We start from the raw sequence: 22,509 nt of genomic DNA on the forward strand, positions 1-22,509 counted from the left end.
AAGCTCTCTGTCACCACTGTGTGTAAAGTGTGAAGTGACAGCTGAGTAATAGTCCTGAAATAGCTGGGATAGGGTTTTTCCAGTTTCCAACTCAAACCACGCAGCGTGTAGCTGAGCAGACAGAGATTTGGCCCCCCTAAAGCTGCTATCAAGAGTCTGACATAATAATTGGGGGAACAAAATCTCTAAATAATATTGTAAAGGACACAAAATACGGTGACTGATGTTTTAAGATTAAGAACCCGTCGTGCCTGAAGATTCAGTATTTTACATGGTTAACTGCTAGATCATACTAACTATAAAAACAACTTCCTGAGAGACAGACTGCGTCGTATCACTGTCCATTTACTAACATTTCAATGATAAAGCTACAGTGGGCATAAATGGAATACAGCATTCATGACCATCTGTTCATTAGTGTGTAATTAGCAGCAACAACTAACTGATGTGTTTTCATATAAACATAGAATGGGAGGCCATCACAGGCAGCGTGGTGGACAAGTAGTCAGTGTTTTTGCTTCCACAACAAAAGGTTCCTGGTTCAAGACCACCTGTGCCCATTCTCCATTTAATGTATGGTTGCGTCAGGCATGAAACTTGTGCCAAATCAACATGCAGATTCATATTCGATCTGCTGTGGGGGTCATTTATATGTAGTGTGAAATAGGGATATGGGTGGAGCCTTTTGTCCATGCCCTGCATTAATTTAGTCCCTATTTGTGTCCATTCTCAGAAAATTTACAGATATCAAAACAACGGAGCAGAATCACCAGAAATCATGGAGGCAGTGTCGGATATTTACATACAGTTATCATAGGAATGAATCATTGTAATTTGTGGCTTTTAATGGTGTCCTTGAACTGTTCTTTTGACAGGGTGGAATAATTGTACAGCATACAACATTTATGACTTTAAAAAAACAAGAGTTGGGTGCCACAGTTTGAATTTATGTGGTCTCTTCGCTAACCCACACAGGGTTAAAATTATACATACAGTCGGATATATAAACATACACCCCCACTAATATTTGGTTAAATATCCCTTAGCAAGCTGCACCTTCACTAAATGCTTTTGGTAGCCATCAATGAGCTTCTAGTATAATTTTGTTTGGATATTTGACCACTCTTCTTGGCAGAATTGGTAGAGTTGATTTAAATTGGTTGGTTTCCTGGCATAAACCTGGCTTTTCATCATAGCCCACAGATTTTCAGCAGGGTTGAGGTAGGGGCTTTGGGAAGGCCATTACAAATCTCTTGTAATATCCAACCCACAACCAATTTTGTGTGTTTGGGATCATTGTCCTGTTAGAACACCCAATTGCAGCTAATTTCAACCACCTAGCATTTGATTTGAGATGACGTTGAAGAATTTGGAGGTAGTCCTTGTTTTTCATTATTCGATCCACTTTGTGCAATTTATCACTATACACTGTAAATGCTAACATACAAATGAATTAAGTATGATAACTTAACCAAACTCAGTTTTCATCAACCTGTTATGAACACTCATTTTAAATAAATAAGTAGTACTTTGAGATTGGAAGACATGCTTTACTTGATATATCCCATTTAAGCCAAATTAGAAAAAAATAATTTTTCGTACCTAGTGTCGTTTGGGGCGTTCTTTCAGACATGCACAGATCTGAATCATTTACGTCACGCATTCCCATCTATGGTGAGCCCATGTTTGGACTACCTCCAACCTGTTTTTACTTATTGCTGATAAACTGTCTGGAATTGGTTTGGTTTATAAATCAAAACCATAAGTCAAAACTGCTTTGCTTTTAATGTCTTCTGTGGCACATCAGTACTGTTCCATGTTGAAAGTAAATCACTCTTCCTTACAGCAGTGGGCAGGGCACTCAAAGACAGAAGCTCTGACTCGTTGTTTGTGTTGGGTTTGTGATCGCCTTTGATCTTACTCAGAAGCATTATCGGTGCTTAAACGTAAAACTGGCTTGTCAGTAGCTGACAGTGTACCGGAGTCAATACTAAAAGTTAATAGTTAGCTGTAGCTTCTGCTGTAGCTTCAGGAAAATTATGTTTACCTGGATATGATGAATGAGCAAAACTAAAGAGAATTAAGCTGTCACTTGAGTACTGGATGCTCACAGTAAATACGTTAATGTAATCTAATTTATTTCAGTACTGCAAACTCAAAATAAACAAGTTACTATAATCTAGCTTTTTAAGTTTATTTGAGTACTGCTAAATCAAAATGAACAAGTTACTATTATCTGTTTCTGTGTAGGCTCTCAGTTGTCCAGGTGGTTTCCATAGTAGAGAAGCTTGAATCTTCGACTGGACTAGGTTGCTTGATGCGAGGACATTTTGCTTCAAATTTCAGAAGCTTCCTTAGCTAAAACTCTTGCTCTGGTAGTCTGACTTCTGTCTTGACTCTTGTAGAGAAGAATAAACAGAAGCCACAAAACAGAAGCCACAAAAGCTGGAGTTTTAAACCTAACCAGACCCCTCCTACCGAGAGGCAGACTGCTATAGGCTAGTGACTAAACAATAGCTCTAATTAGCAACACTTGGGCTCTAGTTAGCACCCTCCTAATGACAGGGCAGCTGTCCCTCCTAATGATGGGACGGATGCCGTCGGATGGAGTCGTCAAGGGAGCCATCAGGAGAGGCGTCTGTCCCATCATTAGGATGGACAGCTGCCCTGTCATTAGGAGGGTGCTAACTAGAGCACAATAAGTGCTAATTAGAGCTATTGTTTAGTCACTAGCCTATAGCATTCTGCCTATCGGTAGGAGGGGTCTGGTTAGGTATAAAACTCCAGCTTTTGTGGCTTCTGTTTATTCTTCTCTACAAGAGTCAAGACAGAAGTCAGACTACCAGAGCAAGAATTTTAGCTGAGGAAGCTTCTGCGATTTGAAGCAAAACGTCCTCACGTCAAGCAACCCAGTCCAGTTGAAGATTCAAGCTTCTCTACTTTACTATTATCTAGTTATTTAAATTAATTTGAGTACTGCACACTCACAATAACTAAGTTAATCAAATCTGATTAATTTAAACCAACATAAATTACTTTTTTAAGCAGCAAGTTTTCGCAAGTTTTTTTTTTAAGTGCAGTCAACTTATTATATTTTACAGTGTACCACTGGCAGGAAAACAGACCAAGAACATAATGCTACCACCACCATGCTTGACAGTTGGTACAGTATTTTTAGATTTGAAAGCTACACTTTTACTCATCCAAATATAACTCTTGTCATTGTGGCCAAAATGGCTCAATCTTTGTCTTGTCTGAATACACATGTGGGCAGCTGCAAATTTAAGTCCAGCTTGAAGGTTTCAATTTTAGAGCAGGGGCTTCTTTCTTGATTGGCTCCCTGTCAGTCCATGACAAGGGAAAACTTACACCACAGTGAACGGTGAAACTGGTGTTCCAGCAGTTTCCAGTTCATGGGAGGCCTGAGCCTTGGTGGGTCTTGGGTTGTTCCTGAACATTCTAACCAATTTCCTCTCATCTGAGGGTGACAGATTGTGTCTTCTTCCAGACCTTGGCAACGCGGTGACACATCCGACTAACTAGTACTTATGTACAGTTGCTTGAACTGATGATTTTGGAATCTGCAGTTTAGAAATGGCTCCCTATTGTTCTGAGTATTGATCAGTCCAACGAGTGCTGTCAAACACATCCTTTTTATGCTGGCAAAGAGAAACTACTGCTTGTAGTCAATTCTGACCATCAATGAGGAATTAATAGGCCTTGGTTTTGTCACGCTAAAAGACATTGTAAAACCTTCAGTATCACTTGTTAAAAGATTTAAGTGAATGTATGTATATATTTGATCCTGCCTGTATAATTTTGACCCTGTGTGATAAAAAGAATATCCAAAATAAATTCAAACTTGTGCACCCAGTTCTTGTTTTTAAAGTCATTCATGATGTATAATATCCAATCATTCCACCTTGACAAAAGAACAGTTCAAGGATATAATTAAAAGCCAAAAATTACCATAACATTCATGTGCATGATGACTGTATGTAAATGACCGAACAGAACTGTAGATGATTGTTCAACAAATATGATGAAGACCCTTACCGATTGGGCAAAATTTTAACAATACACATACACTGTTAAAAATTTATCATTAAATGTCATCATTATTTTTGCCATTGAACAATGAACTATCCACCTCCATGATTTCTGGCCTCATAGACCACCTCCGTCAACATCCCTACCTTCACTTTTTTTTTGTAGATACATTACCGTTGCCAATGTCTGATGATGTCAGAACCATTTGAGCTTCAGCACTGCCCTCTAATGGATGTATTGTTTCACATCTGTGTCAACATGAATGACGTGGGTAGCAACATGTTAGAAGTAACATACATGAGAAAAAAAAAAGTTTTTTTGTGTTAGAGGAACAACCACGTTTCATACTCCTTTTTCAAAACTGAATTTCTATTCTTACTTGAATAATTAGATTTTGTAGCCAGTTATCCACAGAGAAGTTTCAGAAGAAGTTGGTTTCAGCATTTTATCCGGATATTCCACTGTTAAAGGAGATTTTTTTAATGAAAGACGTGCGGGCGGATTGCAGCGTTGTCTCGCAGCCGCCGCGAGGCTCCGCCACAGGAAAAACACCTCCGTTGGAAGCCTTAAGGACAAGTTGGAACATGTCCAGCTGTTAAACAATTTCTCATATACTCACTCCACTGAAAGCCATCAAAAGCCGCCTGGATTTTACAAATGGTTATCAACACGGAGGTGTTTTTCCTGTGCCGCCGCAACTTCTCTGTTCTCTCACAACGTCCTGGATCAATAGAGCCTGAAATGTGGAGGTTTTCAGCTTGAAGCAGGCTGACGACGGCGCCTGAGAGCGCTGCGCGACGTCTCGCTCCGTGGGAAGTCCTTAAAGCGACAGTATCACCTCAAAATCTCTCATCAGCCGTTAAAATTTTCACTGAAAACTAGCTTAATTTTTCGAACCGTGTCCACTTCGATGTGTCTCACAGGTTTAGAAAAAATTTTGATCAAACAAAGCGCCAGTCTCTCAGCAACTTCTCAGACAAAGGAATTCCGACAAGGGGCTGGACGACTCCTCCCACAAGGAGTGCTCACAGGCGAATGATGTCACCGACAGGCGTGGAAAAACTCACGCATGCGCACGAGGGTTCAAGCATGTCTGACGTAAAAACATATGAATGAAATCCATATAGTTTTTGAAAAAAATAAAAAGGACCTATACTTTATGGACAGACCTCGTAAATATTTTGCATTTAGTAGAACCACAAACATTGGTTCCATGTAGTTCACTGTGCAAATGCTGTATTTTTCAACTTGTAGTTCTATAGCTGTTGTTTTTTTTTAAAAGTCAATTCAGAGTTTCACTGCTTACATTTGACCTTATTAATTTATTGCCACATTAGTCATTGACTAGTTGATGACTTATTTAATTTTAATTTAACCTTTATTTAACTAGGTATTCCCATTGAGATCAAGACCTCTTTGCAAGGGAGACCTGGACAATTATAAAGTTTCCAATTCAACTAACTTGTATGTCTTTTTAAATGTGGGAGGAAACCGGAGCACCCGGAGGAAACCCACGCAAGCACAGGGAGAACATGCAAGCTCCACACAGAAAGGCCACAGGTGGAAATCAATCCCATGACCTTCTTGCTGTGAGGCAACAACAACTAAGTCACCATGCTGCCAAATGGTACCAAACTTGTTGACTGTTGTCATTTGTCATCCCAACCCTAACATAAATGTTCTACCTTGCTGGAGTGTTAACAGTCCACCTCACAGGTCTAGGATTGAAGAAGGTCCCTTTGGCATCTCCCCTGTTTTTCCCTTGGGGTCACCACAGCAGATCAGAGGTGACTCTGCGTGTTGATATGGCACAAGCTTTATGCCAGATGCCCTTCTATACTAAAGAATGGGGAGGTGTGGGGTTTGAACCAGGAACCTTCCACACTGGAAGCAAGCAAACTTAATCACTGGGCCACCACCCTTGTACTTTGAGCAATTTATTAATTTGGCACTTTTTTACTTTTACATGAACCGATTTCTCAAATTGGAACTTTCATTTTTAGCAGAGTCTTTATCTTTTTTTTTTTTATGGCACCGATATACTTCCATCCAAACACTTTCTACAACCGACTTTCTTACACCAATTTAGGGTCACTGGATGGCTGGAGCCTATCTCAGCAGTCATAAGGCATGAGCCAGGGTACACCCTGGACAGAATGCCAGCCTATCTCATGGCACAATTATACTTTTAATTGAGTATTGTTTTTCAGGACTCTACCTACAACTGGAAGTATGTGGGCAGTGATGGTTGCATAGTTGGAAATGCGCATATAATTTTTTTTTACATAAATGAAGCCAAAACGAGCCTTTAGGGCATCTTCATACATGAAAGTTCACGGGCCACACTGTTTGGATTCAAATCAAATCAAATCAATTTGACCTGGTTACAGCAGGATGAATATGTTAGTTTAAATGAGTCAACACCCCCGAGTCACACTAACTGTCAGAATGCTCGTAGCACGGGCCGGGGCGGAGGATTAGCAGCAATCTTCCATCCCAGCTTATTAATTAATCAAAAACCCAGACAGAGCTTTAATTCATTTGAAAGCTTGACTCTTAGTCTTGTCCATCCAAATTGGAAGTCCCAAAAACCAGTTTTATTTGTTATTATCTATCGTCCACCTGGTCGTTACTGTGAGTTTCTCTGTGAATTTTCAGACCTTTTGTCTGACTTAGTGCTTAGCTCAGATAAGATAATTATAGTGGGCGATTTTAACATCCACACAGATGCTGAGAATGACAGCCTCAACACTGCATTTAATCTATTATTAGACTCTATTGGCTTTGCTCAAAATGTAAATGAGTCCACCTACCACTTTAATCATATCTTAGATCTTGTTCTGACTTATGGTATGGAAAGAGAAGACTTAACAGTATTCCCTGAAAACTCCCTTCTGTCTGATCATTTCTTAATAACATTTACATTTACTCTGATGGACTACCCAGCAGTGGGGAATAAGTTTCATTACACTAGAAGTCTTTCAGAAAGCGCTGTAACTAGGTTTAAGGATATGATTCCTTCTTTATGTTCTCTAATGCCATATACCAACACAGTGCAGAGTAGCTACCTAAACTCTGTAAGTGAGATAGAGTATCTCGTCAATAGTTTTACATCCTCATTGAAGACAACTTTGGATGCTGTAGCTCCTCTAAAAAAGAGAGCTTTAAATCAGAAGTGCCTGACTCCGTGGTATAACTCACAAACTCGTAGCTTAAAGCAGATAACCCGTAAGTTGGAGAGGAAATGGCATCTCACTAATTTAGAAGATCTTCACTTAGCCTGGAAAAAGAGTCTGTTGCTCTATAAAAAAGCCCTCCGTAAAGCTAGGACATCTTTCTACTCATCACTAATTGAAGAAAATAAGAACAACCCCAGGTTTCTTTTCAGCACTGTAGCCAGGCTGACAAAGAGTCAGAGCTCTATTGAGCTGAGTATTCCATTAACTTTAACTAGTAATGACTTCATGACTTTCTTTGCTAACAAAATTTTAACTATTAGAGAAAAAATTACTCATAACCATCCCAAAGACGTATCGTTATCTTTGGCTGCTTTCAGTGATGCCGGTATTTGGTTAGACTCTTTCTCTCCGATTGTTCTGTCTGAGTTATTTTCATTAGTTACTTCATCCAAACCATCAACATGTTTATTAGACCCCATTCCTACCAGGCTGCTCAAGGAAGCCCTACCATTATTTAATGCTTCGATCTTAAATATGATCAATCTATCTTTGTTAGTTGGCTATGTACCACAGGCTTTTAAGGTGGCAGTAATTAAACCATTACTTAAAAAGCCATCACTTGACCCAGCTATCTTAGCTAATTATAGGCCAATCTCCAACCTTCCTTTTCTCTCAACAATTCTTGAAAGGGTAGTTGTAAAACAGCTAACTGATCATCTGCAGAGGAATGGTCTATTTGAAGAGTTTCAGTCAGGTTTTAGAATTCATCATAGTACAGAAACAGCATTAGTGAAGGTTACAAATGATCTTCTTATGGCCTCGGACAGTGGACTCATCTCTGCTTGTTCTGTTAGACCTCAGTGCTGCTTTTGATACTGTTGACCATAAAATTTTATTACAGAGATTAGAGCATGCCATAGGTATTAAAGGCACTGCGCTGCGGTGGTTTGAATCATATTTGTCTAATAGATTACAATTTGTTCATGTAAATGGGGAATCTTCTTCACAGACTAAAGTTAATTATGGAGTTCCACAAGGTTCTGTGCTAGGACCAATTTTATTCACTTTATACATGCTTCCCTTAGGCAGTATTATTAGATGGTATTGCTTAAATTTTCATTGTTACACAGATGATACCCAGCTTTATCTATCCATGAAGCCAGAGGACACACACCAATTAGCTAAACTGCAGGATTGTCTTATAGACATAAAGACATGGATGACCTCTAATTTCCTGCTTTTAAACTCAGATAAAACTGAAGTTATTCTACTTGGCCCCACAAATCTTAGAAACATGGTGTCTAACCAGATCCTTACTCTGGATGGCATTACCCTGACCTCTAGTAATACTGTGAGAAATCTTGGAGTCATTTTTGATCAGGATATGTCATTCAAAGCGCATATTAAACAAATATGTAGGACTGCTTTTTTGCATTTACGCAATATCTCTAAAATCAGAAAGGTCTTGTCTCAGAGTGATGCTGAAAAACTAATTCATGCATTTATTTCCTCTAGGCTGGACTATTGTAATTCATTATTATCAGGTTGTCCTAAAAGTTCCCTAAAAAGTCTTCAGTTAATTCAAAATGCTGCAGCTAGAGTACTGACGGGGACTAGAAGGAGACAGCATATCTCACCCATATTGGCCTCTCTTCATTGGCTTCCTGTTAATTCTAGAATAGAATTTAAAATTCTTCTTCTTACTTACTTTTGAATAATCAGGTCCCATCTTATCTTAGGGACCTCGTAGTACCATATCACCCCAATAGAGCGCTTCGCTCTCAGACTGCAGGCTTACTTGTAGTTCCTAGGGTTTGTAAGAGTAGAATGGGAGGCAGAGCCTTCAGCTTTCAGGCTCCTCTCCTGTGGAACCAGCTCCCAATTCAGATCAGGGAGACAGACACCCTCTCTACTTTTAAGATTAGGCTTAAAACTTTCCTTTTTGCTAAAGCTTATAGTTAGGGCTGGATCAGGTGACCCTGAACCATCCCTTAGTTATGCTGCTATAGACGTAGACTGCTGGGGGGTTCCCATGATGCACTGTTTCTTTCTCTTTTTGCTCTGTATGCACCACTCTGCATTTAATCATTAGTGATCGATCTCTGCTCCCCTCCACAGCATGTCTTTTTCCTGGTTCTCTCCCTCAGCCCCAACCAGTCCCAGCAGAAGACTGCCCCTCCCTGAGCCTGGTTCTGCTGGAGGTTTCTTCCTGTTAAAAGGGAGTTTTTCCTTCCCACTGTAGCCAAGTGCTTGCTCACAGGGGGTCATTTTGACCGTTGGGGTTTTACATAATTATTGTATGGCCTTGCCTTACAATATAAAGCGCCTTGGGGCATCTGTTTGTTGTGATTTGGCGCTATATAAAAAAATTGATTGATTGATTGATTGTATGGGGGTGGGGGGGGGGCCTCCCTGACCAGTTATGCTTAGGGCCTCCAAAACCTTAGCAGCGGCCCTGGACAGACACACACATGCACACACAACAAAAATAAAACTAAATATCCTTAACCTAAGCTATATCTTAGCCTTCCCCTAACCTTTATATAACTCTAACCTTAACTTATAGCCATACTTAACCAAGCTCTGTCCTTACCCTAATTAAAGCTTAACCTGAACCTAAATTTAACAAAAATGTAATGGACCTTTATTGTCACTGAACATACATTGATACATACAATAAAATTTGTCCTCTGCATTTGATGCATCGATGCACAAGAAGCAGAGAACAGCCACAGTCTTGTGTTTGGGGAACAACTGTAGATTAAGAGACACTGCCTTGGTCAAGAGCAAAATGGAGCATAGCCCTGCTGTGCATCTTTTTGGTTTTTTTTTTTTTTTATATTATAGTGGGAGTAAAGCGGAGTTCCTGGAGAAACCCACACAGATGTGGGGAAATAATTCAAACTCCACAAAGAAAGAAACTTGACATGGGTGGAACTGAACCCCAGACATTCTTGCTGTGAGACAAGCATGATAACCACTGAGCCACCGTGCTCCCCCTAAAACTAACCGAAGCCTAAAGCCTGATTTATGCTTTTGTAACTCCATAACTCCGTGGCCATGCAATCATGTTGACGTGGGCGTGACGCTTCCAAAGTTCTTCGTCACCTTGGTGGGTGTTGCAATGCAATTAACCTTTGGAACAGTATGGGGCTCAATGGAAGAACAAAGCAGGGACTTCCTTTCCCCCTGCACCACCACTGCTGCTGGTCTTTTTTTTTTTTTTTTTCTGGACTAGTTTGTCCCTTAGCAGCCTCCACTTCTTTATACAATCATCGACCTCCAAACCAACGTTACGTGTAGTTTCCCTCCATGAACTGCTGGTCATTTGAGCATTGTTGTAGTTTTTTGACACCGTGCTGTAAAGGTGGCTATATTTGTGGACATCTGCCAAACATTCATCTATTTGTTTCAGGATCCAAATGTAATCGGCATACGCACTGCAAAAACTTTTAAACATGACGAGAGATCAAGGAGTGAGACCATAAAAGTGACTAATCACAGCCCGTATGGTCTCCGTTGTTTTGACGTGTAGCTTCAATTTTTGGGAGGTGCATGTCAAGGCTACGGAGAGGGGCTTGGCAGTGATGCAGGGGGCTCTGCTTGGCTGTGGAGCAGTGGAGATGAAGTAGAATAAATCAGGCTTAACTCTAACCTTAACCTAACGCAACACTTTTGGTTTTGCTCCCATTTTGTATGAGATGAACTCAAAGACCTAAATCTTTTTCCACATACACAATATCACCATTTCTCTCAAATATTGTTCACAAACCAGTCTAAATCTGTGATAGTGAGCACTTCTCCTTTGCTGAGATAATCCATCCCACCTCACAGGTGTGCCATATCAAGATGCTGATTAGACACCATGATTAGTGCACAGGTGTGCCTTAGACTGCCCACAATAAAAGGCCACTCTGAAAGGTGCAGTTTTATCACACAGCACAATGCCACAGATGTCGCAAGATTTGAGGGAGCGTGCAGTTGGCATGCTGACAGCAGGAATGTCAACCAGAGCTGTTGCTCGTGTACTGAATGTTCATGTCTCTACCATAAGCTGTCTCCAAAGGCGTTTCAGAGAATTTGGCAGTACATCCAACCAGCCTCACAACCGCAGACCACGTGTAACCACACCAGCCCAGGACCTCCACATCCAGCATGTTCACCTCCAAGATCGTCTGAGACCAGCCACTCGGACAGCTGCTGAAACAATCGGTTTGCATAACCAAAGAATTTCTGCACAAACTGTCATAAACCGTCTCAGGGAACCTGATCTGCATGCTCGTCGTCCTCATCGGGGTCTCGACCTGATTCCAGTTCGTCATCGTAACCGACTTGAGTGGGCAAATGCTCACATTCGCTGGCATTTGGCACGTTGGAGAGGTGTTCTCTTCATGGATGATGCGAAGGAGATGTGTTGCACTGCATGAGGCAAATGGTGGTCACACCAGATACTGACTGGTATCCCCCCCCAATAAAACAAAACTGCACCTTTCAGAGTGGCCTTTTATTGTGGGCAGTCTAAGGCACACCTGTGCACTAATCATGGTGTCTAATCAGCATCTTGGTATGGCACACCTGTGAGGTGGGATGGATTATCTCAACAAAGGAGAAGTGCTCACTATCACAGATTTAGACTGGTTTGTGAACAATATTTGAGGGAAATGGTGAGATTGTGTATGTGGAAAAAGTTTTAGATCTTTGAGTTCATCTCATACAAAATGGGAGCAAAACCAAAAGTGTTGCGTTTATATTTTTGTTGAGTATATGTCTTACCTTAGCCTAACTCTAACCTTTGTATAACTGTAACCTGAACCTTAACCTAAACGCAACCTTAAGCTGACAATTACCTCAGCCTGATTCTACCCTTAACCTTTGGTTGGTGACCCCTTAGCCCAGGAGTCACCAACCCTGTTCCTGGAGAACACCTGCCCTGCATGTTTTCCACATCTACCTACTCAAGTTGTGCCTGATTTTTTGAAAAGTGGTGTTTTCCAGCTCTCGATTGGCTGAGCACACCTGATAGAGTTAATTGCCTGAAAGTGGAACAGGGAGTGTTAGAAAACATGCGGGGCAGGGTGCTCTCCAGGAACAAGGTTGGTGACTCTTGCCTAAGCCAAATCTAACCTTTGTATAACTGTAACCTGAAAACCAAACTTAAACTTATAATTCATAGTCCAAACTGGTAACTACCACATGCTGTAATAGTTGGTGCAAAGCAGGGGGATGTAACTCTACGTAGTAGGAAATGTAATATTTGTATGATGTTCTGTTTGTTAGGTTGTGAGACTACTAGTTAAACCAGTGCTTGGATACCTTCTCCAATCACATGATGTTTTATGAAAATTACATAACATCCTGGTAATTAATGGCAACAAAAAATGAACTGAGTGGGTTATGATTTAAGCAAAGTGTTGGTGGGTTTGATTCCTGATTGCCGCTGAGTGTCACAAAACCTGCTTAACCTTCAGGCATGTAGCTTTCACACAAATAAATAAAACATATGACAAGAAAGAAGAAGGTATTGTTGGGAAAGTGTAGTGACACGGACCCACAACAGGGGGCGCAAATGAACGGTCAATAGATGAGCCAAAAGGTAACAATTTAATGTTGTGAATTGTGCACAACGAACATACAGACAATCTCAGAATATCATTACAGTCAATCCACAAAGTTGACGTGTGGGCAGGCTCGAGGATAGAAGACGTCCGTCCTGAGAAGAGCCGGAACCACACGATTTCCGCCAGCCACAGAACCTGGTGAATACTGGAGCCGCCAAGTCCCGAATTCCCAGGTGATCACCGTCCCCAACTGTCGGATCTGGTACTGCTGGCGAAGAACAAAGACAGTCAAGTGTGGGTGTGTGTACACCCAGTAACAACAGCGGTGGGAATGCCACCTCCACCTCTCACTCAATGCTTGCAGCGATCCCTCAGAGGAAAAAGAGTGCCGTCTTGCACAGCCTCCACAAAAAGGACCGGTACTCCTGCAAACACTCACAATAAACAGATTTACAAAAGATCACAAAAAGGCTGAGGATATTACCTCCAATGAAGTATGATATCTCGGCGATGAGGTGGAGATGATGTCTGGGTTTTATGGAGTGGGGTGATGAAGAATGAGTGACAGCTGTCAGGATATAATGAGTAACAGCTGTCACTCCCGGCTGTGTCCGTGGCGGCAGCGACCTCTTGTGCCTGAAGCCCGCACTTCAGGCAGGGCGCCCTCTGGTGGTGGGCCAGCAGTACTTCCTCTTCTGGCGGCCCACACAACAGGACCCCCCCCTCAACGGGTGCCTCCTGGCGCCCGACCAGGTTTATCGGGGTGTCGGCGGTAGAAATCGGCCAGGAAGGCCGGATCCAGGATGAAGCTCCTCTTCACCCAGGAGCATTCTTCGGGTCCATACCCCTCCCAGTCCACCAGATATTGGAACCCCCGGCCCATTCGACGGACGTCCAGCAGCCGGCGCACCGTCCAAGCCAGCTCCCCGTCAATGATCCGGGCAGGAGGCGGCGCCGGACCGGGAGCACAGAGGGATGAGGTGTGGTATGGTTTGAGTTTGGAGACGTGGAACACCGGGTGGATCCGCAGTGAAGCTGGGAGCTGGAGCTTCACTGCGGCAGGGCTGAGGACCTTGAGTATGCGAAACAGGCCGATGAACCTGTCCATCAGTTTCGGTGACTGTACTTGCAGAGGGATGTCCTTTGTCGACAACCACACCTCCTGCCCGGGCTGGTATGCAGGGGCCGGGGACCGCCGGCGGTCTGCATGGGTCTTCGCCCTCGTCCGGGCCTTCAACAAGGCAGAACGGGCGGTGCGCCACACCCGACGGCACCTCCGAAGGTGGGCCAGGACCAAGGGCACACCGACCTCTCCCTCCACCACGGGAAATAATGGGGGCTGGTACCCCAAACACACCTCAAATGGGGAGAGGCCGGTGGCAGAAGACACCTGGCTGTTATGCGCATACTCGATCCAGGCCAGATGGTTACTCCAGGCCGTCGGGTGCGCGGATGTTACACAGCGGAGGGTCTGTTCCAGCTCCTGGTTGGCCCGCTCTGCCTGTCCGTTCGTCTGTGGATGGTACCCGGATGAGAGGCTCACGGTGGCCCCCAGTTCCCTGCAGAAACTCCTCCAGACGTGAGAGGAAAACCGGGGACTACGATCCGAGACTACGTCAGTGGGCATCCCATGCAGACGGACGACGTGGTGGACCAGGAGGTCTGCTGTCTCCTGGGCCGTAGGGAGCTTCGGGAGGGCCACAAAGTGGGCCGCCTTGGAGAATCGGTCCACTATCGTGAGGATGGTGGTGTTGCCCTGGGACGGTGGGAGACCCGTGACAAAATCCAGGCCGATGTGGGACCAGGGGCGATGAGGCACAGGAAGCGGTTGGAGCTGACCTTGGGACTTCCTGTGGTCAGCCTTGTCCCTGGCACAGGTGGTACAGGCCTGGATGTACTCCCGGACGTCGGCCTCCATAGACGCCCACCAGAAGCGCTGCCGGACAACTGCCACGGTCCTTCGCACCCCTGGATGACAGGAGAGCTTGGAACCGTGACAGAAGTCCAAGACTGCAGCCCTGGCCTCTGGTGGGACGTATAGCTTGTCTTTTGGTCCAGTTCCCGGGACCGGGCTTCATGCCAGGGCCTCCCTCCACGTCCCAGGTGAGGGTGGCCACGATAGTGGACTCTGGCAGGATGGGCTCCGGTGGATCCGACAGTGCAGTTTTGACCTCCTCTTCGTGTACCCAGGACAAGGCATCCGACCTCTGGTTCTTGGTCCCGGGGCGATAGGTGATCCGGAAGTCAAAACGCCCGAAGAACAGTGACCAGCGGGCTTGCCTGGGGTTCAGCCGCCTGGCGGTCCTGATATACTCCAGGTTCCGATGGTCAGTGAAAACCGTGAAAGGCACAGACGCTCCCTCCAACAGGTGTCTCCACTCCTCAAGAGCCTCTTTCACCGCAAGGAGTTCTCGATTGCCGACGTCATAGTTCCGTTCAGCCGGGGTCAACCTGCATGAAAAGTAGGCACACGGGTGAAGAACCTTATCGGTCTCTCCGCTCTGGGACAGCACAGCTCCTATCCCTGAGTCAGAGGCGTCCACTTCAACCACGAACTGGCAGCTAGGGTCGGGCTGCACCAAAACTGGCGCAGTAGAGAACCGTCGTTTCAACTCCTTGAACGCGGCTTCGCACCGATCCGACCAGGTGAAGGGGACTTTTGGAGAGGTCAGGGCTGTCAGGGGGCTAACTACCTGACTGTAGCCCTTAATGAACCTCCTATAGAAGTTAGCGAAACCGAGGAACTGTTGCAGCTTCCTACGGCTTGTTGGTTGGGGCCAATCTCTCACCGCCGCAACCTTGGCTGGATCAGGGGCGACGGAGTTAGAGGAGATGATAAACCCCAGGAAGGACAAAGACGTGCGGTGAAACTTGCACTTCTCACCCTTCACAAACAGTCGGTTCTCTAACAACCGCTGCAGGACCTGACGTACATGCTGGACATGGGTCTCAGGATCCGGAGAAAAGATGAGAATATCGTCCAGATATACGAAGACGAATCGGTGCAGGAAGTCCCGCAAGACATCGTTAACCAAGGCTTGGAACGTCGCGGGGGCGTTGGTGAGGCCGAACGGCATGACCAGGTACTCAAAGTGACCTAACGGGGTGTTAAATGCCGTCTTCCATTCGTCTCCCTTCCGGATCCGAACCAGGTGATACGCATTTCTAAGATCCAGCTTAGTAAAGATTTTGGCTCCATGTAGGGGGGTGAACACGGAATCCAACAATGGCAACGGGTATCGATTGCGAACCGTAATCTCATTCAGCCCCCTGTAATCAATGCATGGACGGAATCCGCCATCTTTCTTGCCCACAAAAAAGAAACCTGCCCCCATCGGGGAGGTGGAGTTCTGGATCAGCCCGGCAGCTAATGAGTCCCGGATGTAGGTCTCCACCAGTGCTGGGGCTTGAAGGGTTAAATCCCCACTCAGGATTGTGACTGGGAGTCGTGTGGCAATCTGTGTGTGTCTCACTTGAATGTTTTGACCCCCCCTTAGCCCAGTCTCTAAGGGCGAGTGTTGTCCTTTTGGCCGTTTGGGGCAGTTTTTCTGTATGTGCTCTTTTGAGCTGCAGAGAAAACACTCCCCGCGGATCAGCCTCCTCATTTTGGCCCTGTGCATTTCCCTAACAACGTCAGCAGGGGGAGCTGTTGCCCCACAGAGCGCTGCGGCTGTGGAGCGTGGGGAGGGCGGCCCCTTTTCGAACCTGGAAGGGAGAGGGGTGGCGCGTATCCGGTCACGTCCTTCGCCTCGCTCCCAACGGCGTTCCTCCAACCGATTGTCTAACCATATAACGAGATCGATAAGCCCATCTAAATCCCGCGGTTCCTCCTTAGCTACCAGCTGCTCCTTCAGGACTAACGACAGTCCGTTTATGAAGGCGGCACGGAGCGCAACGTTATTCCAGCCGGACCTCGCAGCCGCGATGCGGAAGTTGACTGCATAAGTGGCTGCGCTCTCGCGTCCCTGTCTCATTGACAGCAGCACGGTTGAAGCGGTCTCTCCTCTGTTAGGGTGATCAAACACTGTTCTGAACTCCCCCACAAACCCAGTGTATGCTGATAACAACCGTGAATTCTGTTCCCAGAGCGCCGTAGCCCAGGCGCGTGCTTTACCCCGAAGCAGAGCAATCACATAAGCTATTTTACTAGCATCTGACGCGTACATGACGGGACGTTGTGCGAAGACGAGCGAACATTGCATGAGAAAGTCCGCGCAGGTCTCCACACAACCTCCGTACGGCTCAGGAGGGCTTATGTATGCTTCAGGGGATGGTGGGAGGGGTTGTTGAACCACCACTGGAACGTTCATATCTTGCACAGGGTTGGCAGGAGGATGAGCTGCAGCAGCGCCCTGAGCGCTCGCCGCCATCTGTGCGGAGAGAGCCTCCACCCTGCGGTTCAGGAGGATGTTTTGCTCGGCCATCTGATCTAACCGAGCCGTAAAGGCGGTGAGAATGTGCTGCAGCTCACCAATCATGCCTCCTGCAGACGCCTGCGCTCCCTGCTCTCCCATTGGTCGTTCAACAGCCGGGTGACGCCCCTCAGAGTCCATGACGCTGGCCGAGATATCCTGTTGGGAAAGTGTAGTGACACGGACCCACAACTGTGGGTGCAAATGAACGGTCAATAGATGAGCCAAAAGGTAACAATTTAATGTTGTGAATTGTGCACAACGAACATACAGACAATCTCAGAATATCATTACAGTCAATCCACAAAGGTGACGTGTGGGCAGGCTCGAGGATAGAAGACGTCCGTCCTGAGAAGAGCCGGAACCACACGATTTCTGCCAGCCACAGAACCTGGTGAATACTGGAGCCGCCAAGTCCCGAATTCCCAGGTGATCACCGTCCCCGACTGTCGGATCTGGTACTGCTGGCGAAGAACAAAGACAGTCAAGTGTGGGTGTGTGTACACCCAGTAACAACAGCGGTGGGAATGCCACCTCCACCTCTCACTCAATGCTTGCAGCGATCCCTCAGAGGAAAAAGAGTGCCGTTCTGCACAGCCTCCACAAAAAGGACCGGTACTCCTGCAAACACTCACAATAAACTGATTTACAAAAGATCACAAAAAGGCTGAGGATATTACCTCCAATGAAGTATGATATCTCGGCGATGAGGTGGGGATGACGTCTGGATTTTATGGAGTGGGGTGATGAAGAATGAGTGACAGCTGTCAGGACATAATGAGTAACAGCTGTCACTCCCGGCCGTGTCCGTGGCGGCAGCGCCCTCTTGTGCCTGAAGCCCGCACTTCAGGCAGGGCGCCCTCTGGTGGTGGGCCAGCAGTACCTCCTCTTCTGGCAGCCCACACAACAGGTATCCTTGCTTCAGATCAGCGTGGTGTTGATCCACTCATCACATGCACATCTCTCTTTCTGTCTAATTCTGCTCCCCTGTAACGCTGTAGCTTGGCATCTGTCCATAAGATGATTATTAAATAAAGTTTGGATGGTAAAGCTGATCAGACGTATGATACCATCACATGGAATGCTGTGAATAAGACTGTATTTAACGCATGTTGTAATATATAAGGATGTTTGTTTGTAATTCTTTATTCACAACAAGATGCTGTACACTAAAAATGAAACATATTTAAAACAAAAATAAAAGTCTTTAAACAGCACCAGGTTGTCACCCTGTACATAAACAAGTAATAATCAAATGACATTCATGTTCATTCAAAAAGCCAACTTCGCAACTGTCTCTTTTTTTACAGAGCTCCTTAATTTGCAGTGCAAGTTTTAATAAGTGACTATCAAAATTAAGCTGCCAAAAGGCACACACATTATTAATATCACAATTAAATTTATACATGAGATATCTCTTATTAGCACCTATCACAGAATGGGTACCTAACAGTCTCATATTGGTAATGGTACTGACAACATTGTTATCAGTATTACACAACTTGTCAATAAATTTGATGCATCGCTTTGCAAGCAAGAGATCAATGCTCATAGTATTTGCAAGATAAGGTAAAATGTTACTCTGAATAGTACATGGCACACGCCAGACCTTCCGAATAGCCTTCCTCCATGCACAATAAATGATTTGTAATTCATTTAAGTACAAAGGAAGAATTTGGCTCCCATAAAATGAAGTACAATACTTGTGAAATAATTCATTTCTAATGAAAGTATTAGCATTTTTAAAATCAGCAAAAAACATATTATACTGATGATTAAAATCTGCAACACATTTCTCAGCAGATAGTTTAAAAATATATTCATACAAATCAAGGCCCAGATAAGTAACTTTATCCTTTCTAGGTACTCTGACATTATTCACAAAAATAACAGGATCTGAAGGTCCAGCCTTTGTAGATTTGTAAATAATGAGCTCACTCTTTTTTCCATTGAAAATGATGTCAAATTCTCTGGCATAGTTTTCACATACAGTAATCATGTCCTGCAAGGCACTTACACTTGGAGCCAATAATTTTACATCATCTGCATAGCTAAAAGCACCAGCATAAACACTTCCCATATGACAGCCAACTCCTAAATTTTTCAATTTGCTCAACAAACCGTCAACATAAATACAAAATAATACTGGGGACATAATCCCACCTTGCTTGACACCATTTGAGATGGAAAAATAGGGAGAGCGTGTATTCTCCCATCTTACTCTCAATTTTTGACTAAGGTACATATTTAACAGAAATCTGCAAAATATTGGACACAATCCTTTATCTATTAACTTCCTAAAAAGATGACAGTAGTTGATTCGGTCAAACGCCTTGCTTGCGTCCAACGTGAGTCCGTAAACATGTGAACCACCACTGACATAATATGACACTGTTTCTACAACCATTGCTGCACACATGCTAGTTGACAGACCATCTTTATATCGAAAATGCAAGTTACTGGTACATAGCTTACAACTCTCTTTGACTAAGATGATAACATCAAATAATTTGCAAACAACACTACCTATGGTAATGGCACAAAAATTATCTGACACAGTTAAGTTAGACCACTTACCCTTAGGCATAGGAACCACAGTGCCATCTGACATACCATCAGGTGTGAAACCATGCTTAATCATAGCAGTATACAAGATAGACAAAACAACAAATAATTTGTGACTACCATGGATAATATGGTCAGTAACAAGATCAGACGTACCATCCTTCTTATTACACAGGGCTTGTTGATGCCATCAACAACATCTATCACTGCTATTGAATGAAAACCATGAAAAAAAGGACTGTCTGTACTACTCTCAACCCTTATCAACTCATCAATCTCAAACTGAAGCTTGTACATCTCATCCTCATCATAAGAAACACTGTTATAAAGTGTATTAAATTTGCTGGCAAAAAGGATATGTACACTTTCTTTTCCTGAAATGTTTATACAGATTTAACACAGACTTGTTGGCTACTGCATCAGCCATCTTATCACACCTGATCTCAGCCTCCTTCTTGACAACCATCTTATAAGCCCTGTGATATTGTGCTCTGGTCTTTCTCCTTAATTGACAAATCTCTGTATGGCCTTTGCTGTGATTGACTTTGACACACCTGATTTGCTTTTGTTGAAGCTGCTCCATGAACCTTGCAGTAACAGCAAATGTTGGTGCGACATCACAGTGGAACTGAGCTGCTTTCACCTTGGCTCTCTTGACATGAGTGAATGAGCTCCTGCGTGACTTGTGTGCACGGCTTTGACCCCTCTTTAGTGAAACTGACCTCAGTGGCAGTACTTAAGCTGCCGGGCTCCTCGCTGGCTCGCACCATCAGCAGGTAGCGCCGTTGGTCGCTCTCATAGTCCAGCGTACGGGTTAAACTGATCTCCCCCGTCTCCTGCCGAATGCTGAAAAGACTGCTGGGATTGATCAGTAGGCTGTAGCTGATCAGCTGCTTCTGGAAGGAAATGGCAAGCACTACCAGGAAGCTGTAGAACAAAAATGCAACCATTAGAGGGAACAGCAATTCCTTCTTAATATTTCAGTTCCCACTTGATGGATTAAAATCAAAATTCCCTTTTCCCACATCAGCACCAAGCTGTATGGGCTGTACAGCCCATTGGCTACATGCTACAAACAGTCAATCAGCACTTGTCAGTTCTGTTTAATAATGGAATATTCCTGTGCAGCTTTCAACAACTGCCAGAGAGCCTGTAGTTCCAGCAGGTTTGTCACTTTAATCAAACACGTACATTTAAGAATGAATTTTCCAATCTAACCAAATCAATATTCATTAACGCAAAGCTGCACAGGAGAATCAGCACTTAAGATGACTACATTTGAAGCACGTCTGCTTCAGTAATCATTGGACAGCTTGATTCTCTTACGTACGTGCAGCATCCCTTGTATGAGTCCATGAGTGGATGAGTAAGTGAATGCATAAAGCACCAGGCTGGACAACATATGAAGTGGCCATTTTTTTTCCACACATTTTATGCATGTTTTTCAAAAAAAAAAAAAAAAAAAAAAACACACACACACACTGAATCACAGATTATGTGTTTAATTTGAAATACACCTTTGTTTTGTTTTTTTTTGTTGTTTTTTTTACAACTAGCAATCACACCTCAGATCTGTTTACCTTCAACGATTATGCTGTAACAATAGAGATTCTTTTTCCACACAAATTGCTGAAAAGGAAATGTGCAAGTATGAATGAGGCACCTGCAGTAGAACACTAAATGAATGCAAACTGGTTTTTCCAAAGCTGAAAACTGCAATGGGAAATTACTGATTTGAGTGATTTGTCTGATTTAACACATGACATAACTAACTTTCAGTAAGGGTTATGTACAAACACCACTTCTACTGTGAACTTCCACCGGGGATTCAAGTATTTGTTGTTCATTGTTAAATAACCTTAAGTTTAATAATTAAAAAAAAAAAAAAAAAAAACGGCTGCATGTTATATGCAGCCAGGTCTCACGCTTTTTCATGCTTTCATCACAAAATTAGTCACATTTTCATGACACGTTTTTATAGTTGAATATTTCTAACTCAACCCATTCCCTTAACCCAGGGGTGGGCAATCATGTGCCATAAAGGGCCGAGACACTGCAGGTTTTCCATGCAACCAATCGCCTCAGCAGGTGATTTCATTAAAGATCAGGTGTTTCAGCAGGTGATTTCATTGACAACCAGGTGTTTATGTTCAGAGCAGAAGCTCATCAGCAACCCACCTGCTGAGGTGATTGGTTACACGGAAAACCTGCAGTGTCTCGGACCTCGACGCCCACCCCTGCCTTAACCCCTAACCATAACCCCCACAGAACCCCGCACTGTGTCACCTCGGATTTCGTGATACTGTCACAACATGAATTTGTGCTACCGACATGAAAATGTGGTGCTTTTCGTGATGGTATCACACATTAATAGATTAATTTACTTTTTGTGATGCCATCACAAAATGGCGCGAGCTTGGATTGACCCGTGTTATTTATCATAACACCAAAAATTGAGCAAGTGGCTAAGTGGTTAGTGCACTTAGTTCCAACACAAAGGGTTGTCAGTTCAAGACCACCTATGCCCATTCTCTACAGACTGTGGAGTTGGATCAGGAAGGGTATTCAACATAAAATTTGAGCTAAATCAACATACAGCTCCATGTCTGATCTACACCGTATCTGGAAAGTATTCACAGCGCTTCAACTTTTACCACATTTTATGTTACAGCCTTATTCCAAAATGGATTAAATTGATTTTTCCCCTCACAATTCTACACACAATACCCCACAATGACAATGTTT

At 44.0% G+C, this 22,509-nt stretch overlaps 1 protein-coding gene across 1 annotated transcript in view; it reads right to left on the bottom strand.

Moving 5' to 3' along the window:
• LOC117516100 (neural-cadherin-like) overlaps positions 1-22,509 on the bottom strand; it is a 540,129-nt gene that overhangs the window by 341,377 nt on the left and 176,243 nt on the right. The window contains exon 4 of the mRNA XM_034176992.1: positions 20,487-20,691. Coding sequence (XP_034032883.1) covers positions 20,487-20,691 — 205 coding nt within the window. The remainder of the gene's footprint in view (positions 1-20,486; positions 20,692-22,509) is intronic.

Source organism: Thalassophryne amazonica, chromosome 8, assembly GCF_902500255.1.
Source record: "Thalassophryne amazonica chromosome 8, fThaAma1.1, whole genome shotgun sequence".
In the NCBI taxonomy this organism is placed as follows: Eukaryota; Metazoa; Chordata; class Actinopteri; order Batrachoidiformes; family Batrachoididae; genus Thalassophryne; species Thalassophryne amazonica.